General features: G+C 44.3%; 1 protein-coding gene and 1 long non-coding RNA gene across 2 annotated transcripts in view; both read right to left on the bottom strand.

The window, feature by feature from the left end:
- dok2 (docking protein 2) overlaps positions 1-5,047 on the bottom strand; it is a 19,862-nt gene extending 14,815 nt beyond the window's left edge. Inside the window, exons 1-3 of the mRNA XM_063483780.1 lie at positions 4,529-5,047; positions 4,119-4,256; positions 3,769-3,936 (exon numbers count right to left, since the gene is read on the bottom strand). Of these exons, the coding sequence (XP_063339850.1) occupies positions 3,769-3,936; positions 4,119-4,256; positions 4,529-4,588 (366 nt within the window). The 5' untranslated portion in view covers positions 4,589-5,047. The remainder of the gene's footprint in view (positions 1-3,768; positions 3,937-4,118; positions 4,257-4,528) is intronic.
- Positions 5,048-6,945: 1,898 nt separating this feature from the next.
- On the bottom strand, positions 6,946-8,378 carry LOC135932118 (uncharacterized). The gene is made up of 4 exons (XR_010573285.1): positions 8,205-8,378; positions 8,059-8,091; positions 7,571-7,754; positions 6,946-7,112 (listed from the first exon to the last, which is right to left on the bottom strand). It is a non-coding gene; the product is annotated as an uncharacterized LOC135932118 (long non-coding RNA).
- Positions 8,379-12,641: the final 4,263 nt, after the last annotated feature.

The raw sequence follows: 12,641 nt of genomic DNA, 5'->3' as shown, positions 1-12,641 counted from the left end.
TCTTTTGCTGCCTGCTTTTATTTTTCAATCCTGGAAGATTTTTGTTAAAGAGAACATCAAATGTGAGCATCACTGTTGCAAAAAAGAGGAAACTTTTTCATGCACGGCTTCTTTTCGGTGCATGTTTTTATTTCCTCCTCTCAGAAGCTGCACTCTGATTGGCTGGTTCCTCGAGGACTATATTTCCTGTTACACAGAGCCTGAAAGAGGAAGTGGAGCTGTGAGTCAGGACGGTCAGCTGTCTGCCATCGCGCTGCTATTTATACCCACGGCTTCAATGTGACGGAGCAAAGCAGCAGGAGAAGAAGAAATGGCCGTCGGTCTGTAATGAGCCCTCAGCTGTGCCGCGGCGTTGTCATGGCGGTAGCATGCTGCCACACCTCCTCACCCTGACCCGGTCCTGCTCATCATTCAGACAAACATCAGCACGATCGCGGTGCTTCAGCTCATCTCCTCTTTAGTCTTTACTCTGCTAAAGCAGCTTTGCATGATTCACACATCAAACTAATCCTTCTGTGTCTCTTACAGCAGCGGTCCCCAACCTTTTTTGTGCCACGGACCGGTTTATGCCCGACAATAATTTCACGGACCGGCCTTTAAGGTGTCGCAGATAAATACAACAAAATAAAACTAGTACCGGTACCGAAAAAAAGAAGATCTATTCATAACACACGTGAAAAGACCCAGGAAAACCGAGTTAACGATAAAAACGAAAACAAAATAACGCTGAAAACCGATAAAAACCCTGAAAACCATACATTTCACACCTGAGCCTCAACTCTCGTGGCCCGGTACCAAACGACTCACGGACCGGTACCGGTCCGACGCCCGGGGGTTGGGGACCGCTGATTTACAGGCCTTGGTGAAGTCTTTAGGAAGCCTGCAGAGGGGCAGGGCCCAGCGCTAACATATATATACTTTTTAGTAAACACTGAGAAACAAAACAAAAAGTATAAAAGTACTCCCAAAAGTATTTTTAAAATGAAAGTAAATATTAGATTTTAGATTTTCATCTTCTACAAATGTTTTCATTTTCAGCAGAGACGCTCTGATGATGTGTTCAGTGGGGCGATCGTGGCTCAAGAGTTAGGAGTTCGCCTTGTAATTGGAAGGTTGCCGGTTCGAGCCCCGGCTTGGACAGTCTCGGTCGTTGTGTCCTTGGGCAAGACACTTCACCCGTTGCCTACTGGTGGTGGTCAGAGGGCCCGGTGGCGCCAGTGTTCGGCAGCCTCGCCTCTGTCAGTGCGCCCCAGGGTGGCTGTGGCTACAATGTAGCTTACCATCACCAGTGTGTGAATGTGTGGATGACTGGATGTGTAAAGCGCTTTGGGGTCCTTAGGGACCAGTAAAGCGCTATATAAATACAGGCCATTTACCATTTAAAACCTGTAAAATGTATGTATACAAATCACAAAGTGCTTCACAATAAAACCACAAAAATAACTAAAATAATAGAAAACATGAGGAAATTCATTCAAAGCTTGTTTGTATAGAAATGTGTTCAGCTGCTTTGTAAACGAGTCAGTGGAGCGTGCACAGCGTAAAGACGACAGCCTCGGCGCCTGACGACCCACGCGGGGTTTGAACCCAGTACGTGGGACCGACGGTGACCTCTGACCCGAGTGCTCGGGAAGAAGCAGGAGGCCTCAGCGGGTCAGAGATACGCTGGGGAGCTTCACCACGCAGAGCTCGAAAAGCTCAAACTAACATTTTACACGAAACCTCAAATTTACCAGCGACCGATGAGGAGAAGCCGAATCTGGAGTAACATGTGACCTCCTGTTAGTGCGGCAGCGTCGCGTGCAGTCTGAAGGCGATCCAACGCCGATTGGTTGAAACCAGTAAAAAGACCGTTACAGAAGAAGTCAAAGCATGAAGAATCACCTCAGGCTCCGCCTCTGACACCAGCACAGGTTACAGATGTTTGAACACACACTCAGCTCTCAGAGATGACGCCCACATTTCTGACGCAGGAGCCTAAAAAACAGATCATGTGATCGCCAGCAATAGTTTCTGTTTTATCCGTGTTTAACTGGACGACGTTACATAGAAACCATTAGAGTAGAACCAACCACCTCGCCCTGCAGACCGCGGCCGTTAAGCTGCAGGCAGACTCGTGTGATTAAGACTAGACTTTGTAATAAGATGTGTGGAACGTTTCATACCCTGTTTGAAGTTTTCTGGATGCTGAAAAGTTGTTCATTGACTTGTTGTGTAACTACAGAGTGACAGCTCACACACTGTCGTGCTAATCAGCTGCTGTTTTGCTGGTTCAGTCTTACAGTCTGTGGTCTTAAACTGACACAGATTCAGCCGCAGAGAGACGTCATCACATGACCAACGGACGGTTCATTTAAAAAGCTCTGGCGCTAACATTGAGGCCGGAGGACAACGATGGTGCTTGTAGCGCAGCAGTGAGTGTGGCTGTCGCTCCGTGGTATTGAATAGAAGTCGGGGGTTAGGCTCGCAGGCTGTTTGCTGCGCTGGTGCTCAGACGTGTTGCTTCCCTGTTACACTAGTGTCTGATCCTAGAGCACATGAAGATGCTGGTGAATCGCGAGCAGTGAGAGGAGACGTGAAGCAGGGTGTCATCAGCATAGCCATGGAGTGAAATGATGGAGGCGCTTTTCAAAGGGCCCTGAAACAGATCCCTGAGGGACGCAGCACGACCCAACACGAGGACTCAAACAGGCCACATCAGCTCAGAAACAGGAGGCTGCTCTTTAACTCTGAGTGAGTCTCTGTCAGTTACAGAGAGCATCAACATGAGAATGGAGAAGTTATCTCAGGTCGGCAGGAAGACGATGTTACGACATCGGCGCTGAAACAGTTTGCGGGTGAATATAAATTTCTTTTCTTAAAAGTAAAACAGTTTCACGTATGTGACGATTTACAAGAAACAGGAACCGCGTCCTCGCCGGCCTGAGGCCCGCCTGCAGCCAGTATATATGTACACGTGATCACACGAGTACAGACACACACCTAAACACACCTGCACAGTCTCAGGTTGACCTCTGACCTGTCTGTTGTCTCTGGGCACTTTTTACAATCACTGTGACATCACACCTTCATTCAGGCGCCTACCAACCATCCCGAGGTCAGGGGTCAGTTTGTCACAGAGCCACCACCCTAAATAAGCTAAAGATGAGAGCCGTTACATCACCGTGGCCGTTAGGAGGTTTATAAAAACTCCCGAACAGTCAAAACGATGTTTTCAGACAATGAAATGAATCCAGTGAAATCTATGAAAGTTTTAAAAGTAATTAAAGGATGGACAACAGCTTCATCTTCCTGTTTCTAGTACGTAACAGCTTCACGTCCGAATGGACCCAAACCATAAACATGACCTTTGGTTTGGAAATGATGTTCCTCTTAGAGTCACGGAGGACCAGGAAGCAGGGGCAGGCTCAGGGCGGGGCTAGTGAGCCTCAGACACAGCCATCAGTCGTTTTAAAAGAACAACCCGGAGAAGGTCAGCCCGTTTTGATCCCAAGCACAGTTTCCATGTCTGACGCTGAAGGATTCCAAAAGTTTTCCGATTAGATGACACGATCCACTGGATTATGTAGCTGTGATTTACACGGACGGTTATTACAGGTTCGCCTGAAGCAGCGATGTCAGCATCACCTGCTCTTTACTCTGATTGGTCTATAACAGATCACTGTAGGTGAGGTTTCCTGTGACTGTGAGAGCAGACCAAGTGTGTGTGTGTGTGTGGGTGTGGGTGTGTGTGTGTGCGTGTGTGTGTGTGCGTGTGTGTGTGCCTACAGGGAAGGCGATTTCACACAGCTTGTGTGTCCAGTCATCCAGATGGTTCCTGTCGGCGGCGAACACGTAGATCTTCTCCGTGGTCTCCACCAGGAAGGACCCGGTGTCTTTGGGACATCCCTCCATCTCCACCTCCGTCACCCGGATACAGTCCGCCAGACGGATCACCTAGGACACGTAAACACACACTATCACCTGGGTACCAGCATGCATTATTGCTACGGTAATAACCTGGAATGATGCTGAGCCGACAAAAAGTAGCCACAGAGTGAGAAGAAGAAGACGAACAGCAGCATCGGCAGGCACAGTAGAAGAAAGAACACAGTAGAGTCCAGTAGAGTCTGCTGCACCTTCTTGTGCTCCTGCTGCTTGCGCAGCGTTTTGTCATTCTTCTCGGCGTTGCCTCCATCTTTGCACTCGTAGAACTCCAGCCTGGAGATGGAGCAGGAGCTTTCTCTGTACAGGACGCACCACACCCGCTTCCACTTCTGTAAAGACACGCAGGAGAATACACGTTACACAAACACACCAACACGCACGAGTATTAAAAGGTGACCACGGCTCAGGACGGGAGGCGTGCTAACATTCTTCTTCTGGACTTTGTGAAATGACCGTTTGGATGTTTGGACAGGTGAATAGCCTCGAACACAAACTCAGGTCAGCAGGTCAGTGCAGGGCAGTGACCACAGCAGAGGAAGAATAAGACTAATGGTGACACAGGCGACCAATGACAGAGGTGAACAGGTGAACAGGTGGGTACCTTTCCAAACCTCTGCTGCTGGAGGTACAGCACCCCCTGCTTCCTGATGTCCTCCTCCATGACGACACCGCTGCTTCACCTCTCCTCTCCTCGTCTTTCTCCGCTCCTCTTTTTGCTCCACCTTTGTCGATGTTGGCGTCCCTGCTGTCTCACCTCCTTATATGTCTAATCCTCCTCCCTGCTCCTTAAAGGGTGAGGGTCTCCCCCTCTGGTTGTCCACGTTCTCCTCCTGCTCCTCTTCGTCTGTTTGCCTTTCGCAGCTCTTTCTCTTCTGCGTAGTGTTTACGCTGGACTTTTGTAGTTCAGGTTTGAACTTCTCCTTTACGTCTTCCTGCTCCTCTCTGCTCCTCTCTGGTCTCGTTCTTCGTCTGTTCTCTTTGAAGGAGCCCGATCGGTCCAGTGTGCAGACTCTCAGCGTCTCCTCTGCTCCTTCTGTGGTTCACCTCCCCTCCTCTGCTCCCTCCCTCTGTGAGTCTGTGGTGTGAGTGTGATGCAGAGAGACGTTGAATGTGTCATGTGTGTTTCCTGCCTGTTGCAATGAGTAATGCAGAACTAACAGGCCGTGTGAAGCTTTGCCTGAGTGCTGCGCTGCTTCCTCATGCTGTCACTTTGTAGCGTTAGTTCTAACAGAGCAGCTTCAGCGTCTGCTTTGACTTTTTCACAGTTTTCTTTCACTTTTGAACCACCCGTTCCTCCATGTGCTGAGACGCTGATTGCACAGGACTGTTTAGTGTTACGACGCCCCCTGGTGGCAGCCTGGTGTCCTTCGCGGCCTGTGTGGTTTGTCTTGATTGAAAACATACTTGGTGCTTTTCAGGGGTCCGTTCTTCGTACCTCGCTTACTACATCCAAGATCAAATCATCGCGCTAACTTTGAGCTCGCTAATCCGGTTCTCCGAACACACCTGTTGTTGACGATTAGTATAGCTGGATGAAGTAATCTGAGATCACTGGGTGGCTTAAAAGGGGCTACGCATCGATAGTAGAAACATTGATCGGCAACCCTGTGATTGGTCGGCGAAGATGTCGAAGGAGCGCGCTCAGTATTTCACGGCAGCAGAGCAAGAACTCTTGATTGAGGGATTTCAGGAGTTTCGGAGTTTAATTAAAACGCAGGGGAACACTGCAAAGGCTGCAAAAGCAAGGAGAGCGAGCTGGCAGAAAGTTGCTGACAAATTAAACTCGTAAGTAATTTATTATATTATAAGATAAGATAAGATAAGATGACCTTTATTAGTCCCACACGTGGAAAATTTGTTTTGTCACAGCAGGAAGTGGACAGTGCAAAAGTTATGAAGGACAATTAGAATAAAATAAAATAAGAATAAATACAGTACACAACTGTACAGAATAGAATAAAAATAGAATACTATATACACTAGAATAAAATAGAATAAAATATACAATAGGATAAAAATAGAATACAAATGCTATATACAACAGAGTGAAAAATACAACGGTGCCAGAAAGATTATTGCACATTTGTGTTATTGCACATTTGTGAATGTGTGTGTTTGATCAGTTAAAGTCTTTGTTGTGGAGTCTGACAGCAGTGGGGAGGAAAGACCTGCGAAATCTCTCCGTCCCACACCGTGGGTGCCGCAGTCTCCCACTGAAGGAGCTGCTCAGTGCTGTCACAGTCTCCTGCATGGGGTGGGAGATGTTGTCCAGCAGGGATGACAGCTTAGCCACCATTCTCCTGTCACTCACAACCTCCACTGGGTCCAGAGGGCATCCTAGAACAGAGCTGGCCCTTATTATATTACATTATATCATGTGATATTATAATATACCACATTATATTATATTACATCATATCCTCTTTCACATTAGAGCCACAACAGGACCCACTAGAACATGGGAACAAGTAAAAGTGAAATATAAGAATATTCTACAGAATGGTAATATTTATCACTTATATTGCTTTTAGTCTCTTGAAAAGAGACCCTGCAATAATCTGTTTGTTTGTAAATAATACCCTCACGGGAAAATCGATATCTCTCTATGAGCACACTGTTGCGCTGAGCTAAAGGATCCTGTCTATCCCGCAACCCAGATAGCAAGGAAACATTGAAACAATGTTGAGTCAATATCAGGCGACGTCATTGAAGCAACGTTGAAGTGTGACGTTGACCCAACATCACTCTTGCACCCATTTTTAATGTTGAAACAACGTCAGGTTTTGATGTTGAATCAATGTTGAAACCTGACATTGATTCGACGTTATATTTTCTAACACTGTTGACATTGAAACAATGTCAGATTCTGATATTGAAACACTGTTGAGATATGGTATTGATTTTCCACCTCTTTCGCACAGTTGCTTTTTATTGAAAAAAACAAAAAACCAAAAAAGGTCAATAGACATGTATCATTTGCAAAATACTTTATTAAAAGACAAAGTTTCCTATTTACATTTCTATGTTTCACATCACTTTTTATTATTTACTCCGGGATGGGGATGGATGATGTGCTTCCTGCGCGCCACCCGTACGATCTGGAGCATATCTGAGCCATTTCTGGACTGCTTGAGCAAAGACCAACTCAGACATAGAGTTCGCCCCTACCTGCTGCGCCAGGCCATCTAGGACAAAAAATAGACACACACACAAAAAAAGGGAATTAGAGCACATGAATAAGCTCTTGTTAATTGTCTTCAGCAGGGAGAAAGTATGTAAACTCCTAGGCTGATAAACATGAAAGTCACCAGGCGGAAATCAGCAAACTGCCGCATTTGATTCCCAAAGAGCTATAAGCTGAAAATGTGATATGTCTTAGCATGGTGTGCCGTGTATCCTTTAAAAAAAAAAAAGAAAACATGGGTCCTCGGGCTGTACAAAGTGTACAACCCGAGGACAAAACAAGCCGAAGACCAAAGACTCCATCTCCAGATTAACCGGACATGAAAGTCTTGTTATTAAGAAAGACAAAGTAATATAGCAAAAAACAGACATAGGAAATGTGAAACGCACCCAGCACATCAATTGATCCCTTTATTGTTCACTTTAGGCTCATAAAACTACAATAAATGTTAAAACTTACCAAATATGCATCTGCACAGCGCTGTCTCTTTAAATGCCCTTTTTTGCTTTGTCTGGTCCTTGGTATTTTTTCCCTGCCCAGTTGAGTACAGAGGCCAGCTCCTTTGTAATGGCATAAACCATTACACGGCGGACTCGCACCTCCAGTGTGGTCCAGCAGCACCAATCAACGCAAAGCGTCTCACCTATAGACACATTTTAAGAGATGGAATTAGCGAGTCTCATGTCTTAAATGTGTATGCAAGTGCTTGTGTGTTTACTTCATGTAATTGATGATAGAAACATGTCATTTGGTTTTCCCTAAAGCCTGATTTTCAAGTCATACAAAGAATAAACCAAAGTATTGGCAGTGCAATGTATTTCTATTCACTTTTGTTGGATATTCATTTGTTAGTTCTTGTAACTGCTAAAAGTGTTTACTAGTTTTTGCCTGTCACATATATTTGTTATACCATGTAAACTGTGAAATTCCAAGATTTTCAAACTTGCCTTGTAATAGTGGCCTCACAGAGTCTCTGGGATCTACAGAAAAAAAAAATCACAACAAGATGACATTCAGGAGTATAAACTGGTGTTTTGAAGATAAGAGTACAATAACATTGTGATGCAGCTTTAAAGCTTTTTTAAAAGCATACCATCTATAGGGAAGACATCAGACTCTGCATGCTGGGGAGATCGCAAAGCTGTGTCGGTTTGTGCCGGAGTGGCGAAAGGTGCCGGAAGCTGGGTGGGGCATTATGATGGTTGCTATCAGTGGGCTGGGGGGCAGACTGCGGAGTGATGAGGGCTGTTTAGAAAAAGATCATTTTTTAAGTATTTAAGAATACAGACAACTTGTCAAAAAAGTTTCCTTGTGTCAGACACAGATATGTACACAGACACTAGACAGTATTTTATTACCTGGTATTTTCACTCGAGGGGCCTGGGGAAACCGTTTTTTTGTAGGCTGCTCGTCCTCTGAGTCCGTATATGTGTACAGGGGATTTGGTCTAAAGAAAAGAAATTAAAAACGGTCTTAAGTAATTGTAAATATGCTTTTGGCATATTGTTTCCTAAAGTTAGTTTGATTTCTAACAACACACACAGGAAACAGAGACGTGCAAGAAGGTGCAGTATACAATGAATTTTTGAAGTGCACAAGTGTACACGGCTTTGCATTTTTAAAAAGTTTACAAACTTCCACTTTTTGGACTATATTATGTGGTGATATTGCAGTATGCAAGCACCACAGATATGTATAAAAGACAAGATCATAAATTCTTAACAATCAAAGATATGTTTGTGAATAAAAAGGTTTTACTTGTGCTTTCTTTTAAGACTGGTCTGGGTTTCTTCTTCGGACTGAAGGTCAGACGTATCACAGCGTTCACGTGGATATCTCTGAAGACTGCGTTCTGCTTCGTGAAATGTGCCTGGAAATACAAACACAATGTACGGCCAGACATACATTACGTGTGGACAAAAGGTGCAAACGCATAGAAAAATCAGCGTACCAGCGTATTTCAAAAATACGCTGGTACGTGTGGACGTAGCCTTATTCATTATTCAAGGCACAAACGGAAAGTCATGTACGCGTGCAACGTAAAGTTAGGTGAGCGTGCAACGTACAGTCACGTATGCTGCGTGAGTCTAAAGTTTTCGTGTGCGCATTGAAGTGAGTGCTCTCCAATCATCAAAAGTAACAAAGTCATTGAACACGTTTATACAGTTAACTTTACGTTTATCAATCATATATCACAGATTTAGAATTTTTTGTAGTACTAAGCAACTACAGAGCGAAAGTCTGGGTCAAGCGCCGAGGCGACGGCAAGAACAAAGGAAACCTCGAAGCGTTAAAGCTAGCTTTGTAAGGGAATATAACGAAGAAATTATGAAACGAAAATGTTTTCTTTGTTGATATACTTTGTTCGCAGTGCAATTTATTTGTTGCCGGATTGTAAGAAGTAGACACAATTTAAATAACAGTAAGAAAAAAACTCGTTAATGTACAACATTAACAAGTTTTTTTTTTTACTGTTATTCAAATGCAAACATGGAAATACCGAGTAGGAAAAAAAATCATTCATTCTTACCTTATACTAATCGTGGTGCGGGCCAGTGCAGTGCATGAACTGATGCCTTCTCCGGTCAATTCCGCTGAGAGTAAATTAAATGTCCCGCTCTACTGTAGAAGACAATGAATACCGGGGGAGGGGGGGGGGGGTGTACCAATGTGAGAGGGGTGCTGCGGAATAGTCCAAGTGATCGCTGCTTTAATTTCCCGGTCAACTATACATAAATTGCACGTAGACACGATTTTTTAAAGCTGGTGAACTAGACCAAGTCATTGATAACAAATGAACAATAAATCTACTTTCTCTGGTACTTTATACCCGATCAGTTGCAATGCAATTTAATGCTCAACTACAAATCGATGGTTTTTGATGGTGACCGGAGCCGAATGATCGTCAACTATAAATAGACGTTTTCTCGACGTTGTTGTTGTCACCTGGTCGACTATAAATAGATCAAATATCAATGACAAAAAAACAACGGTGAATCAACATCGTTACAACGTCTCTATAGTAAGACCGTCGGTTTACCACAGTATTTCAATGTTGTTACAACATTGGCATTTCAACCCCGACCATATACGACGGTTCGGATGAAAAATCAACATAGATTCAATGTCGTCTTGCTATCTGGGAATATACGCTGAATTCTGAAAACTCTCCTTATCAATCTTGCACCTTCCGCAATGGGTTGCTCGCGTACAAACGGACAGGACATGGCTGCGACAGACTTCCCAAATCCACCTTCGCTTTTATAGCCGTGGTCTCTCATCTTGATTACACAAAGTAATTTACTATTACTACTCTAAAATATGAATTACATCTGAAATAATCAAATACATGAAATAGAATGATTAATAGTACATTTCCCTTTTTTTAGGAAATGACCTGTATGTATCTGTATGAAATCAATAAAAGAATCAAATGCTGCATTATCTTTAGTTACATTGATAATATTTATTTATGGTAAAACAGTGGAGAAATATCGCTGTTGCTTTCATATAACTGCAGCGGACATACCTGAGTGGCCGCGATCTAATCCTGTTTACATAAAGTAAGCCTGCTCCCGAGCAGGTTTACGCTTACGGATCTGTTGCTATGACAGCAAGTCCCGGATGAGCTTCGGAGAACCGAACGATCCAAGATCACGCGAAATCGTCAACATTCAAATCCGGCTAACTTACTTAGCGAGGTACGAAGAACGGACCCCAGAACTGGAACTTTCACGTTTTGTTTCGTTTCGTTTTTTGAAGCAGTTTTTGTATTTTTGACCTTTGAACTTCAGTCTGTTCATTTACAGCCTCCTGTTTTTGTTCCAGGCTTCAAGAGACGCTCACACTTTTCTTTATACGGCACCGAATCACAGCTGGCCCCTCAAACAATCTGGACTCGTTTATGCAAAGAGGAGCAGACGCGACACTCGTGCTTAATCTCCGAGTGAGTGTGTGTGTGTCTGTGTGTGTGCGGTGGAGGGGGGGGGACACACGCAAACGTTTAGTGTTTAATGATGTTGATGTTTGTTGTTTTAATGTGCTGTCAATAAAATTGTGTTAATGGTCTCTCGTCCCCCCCCGTCTCTCGTCCCTGTCCTCTCATGGATGGTAAATGGACCCAACTGAGCGCTCTTGTTTCTGTGCTTTCACTCTAACATTCACACTCTGATGGACGCAGCGAGACACACACACACACACACACACACTCACACTCACACACACACACAGACACACACACACTCTTACACAGACACACACGCTCGCACACTTACACACACACAGACACAGACACACGCTCTCACACTTACACACACACACACACACACACACATACACACAGACACACACACAGACACACACTCTCACACACACACAGACACACACACACACACACACACAGACACACACGCTCTCACACTTACACACACACACACACACACACACACTCACACTCACACTCACACACACACACACACACAGACACACACACACTCTTACACAGACACACACGCTCGCACACTTACACACACACACACACACATAGACACACACTCGCTGCTTTCACGCTCTGAATCAGGTCCAAACGATGCAGCATGAATTGGAGGGTCACTTGAAGTCTGTGAGGTCACAGAGAGACGGCGAGGACATGGCGTCAGCTCGTTTGCTTCACAGCAGGACGATCAGCAGCAGACGTTCCTTCCTGTTGTTTCATCTGACGCAAGAATAACAAAGAATCAAACACTCAGCGCGGTCCAGAGGAGTCCGCCTCGCAGCCTCCAAAGACCAAAGGGAACATCCAGACTCTCAGCTGAGGCAAACATTTAAATACAAATATCTTTTTCCACCTCAGACCTTAACAAAAAGAAGGCTTTCTCCACGTGTTAAGTTTTTATTTGTCATTACAGCTAAGAATGGCACATTACTGCTGCAATGAAATCCTGAGGCTCAGAGCCCGTCAGCACTGACTTATGTAAATAAAGAAAATGTATGTTTATAAAACAAGAGTGGAATAAATAAACACAGATGAGTAAAAATACTGTTAGTGTAACAGGGTCATAAATCACATCTTGTTATAATTACACAAAATGTGTTCTAAACCCCCAAACCGTTCCTGTTATACCTGACTGTTAGGACCTCCAAGCCTGTAGTTATGTTCATCATCAGTTAGAGCCCCTCCTCATTGTTCTTCTTCTTTGGTGCAACCCTATAAATACAGTGTACCCCTTTGGCCTCTCCCCTTTTCTACAATTCCCCTGTGGGAGAGGAGCTGGAGTGGGCAAGCTGTTTATTTGGAGGTCTTTCTTTCTTTTACCTTTTTATCATCAGGATCAGACACAACGCAGAAACACACCGGTTACATTAGGTTGTAGTGCAGAGGCAGTGCTGCATACATGTACAGTGTGTATAGTGATAGTGTAAAAGACACTGTCCAATATTTCAGCAGTTAAAAGGAACACTAAAAATTTACTGAGAAATCCAACATTTTCAACACCAGAGAAATAACAAGGTTTACAATGACATGTCTATA

This window comes from Pelmatolapia mariae, linkage group LG2 (assembly GCF_036321145.2).
Source record: "Pelmatolapia mariae isolate MD_Pm_ZW linkage group LG2, Pm_UMD_F_2, whole genome shotgun sequence".
In the NCBI taxonomy this organism is placed as follows: domain Eukaryota; kingdom Metazoa; phylum Chordata; class Actinopteri; order Cichliformes; family Cichlidae; genus Pelmatolapia; species Pelmatolapia mariae.
Note: the sequence above shows the minus strand (reverse complement) of the source record. Positions and strands in the feature narration are given on the sequence as shown.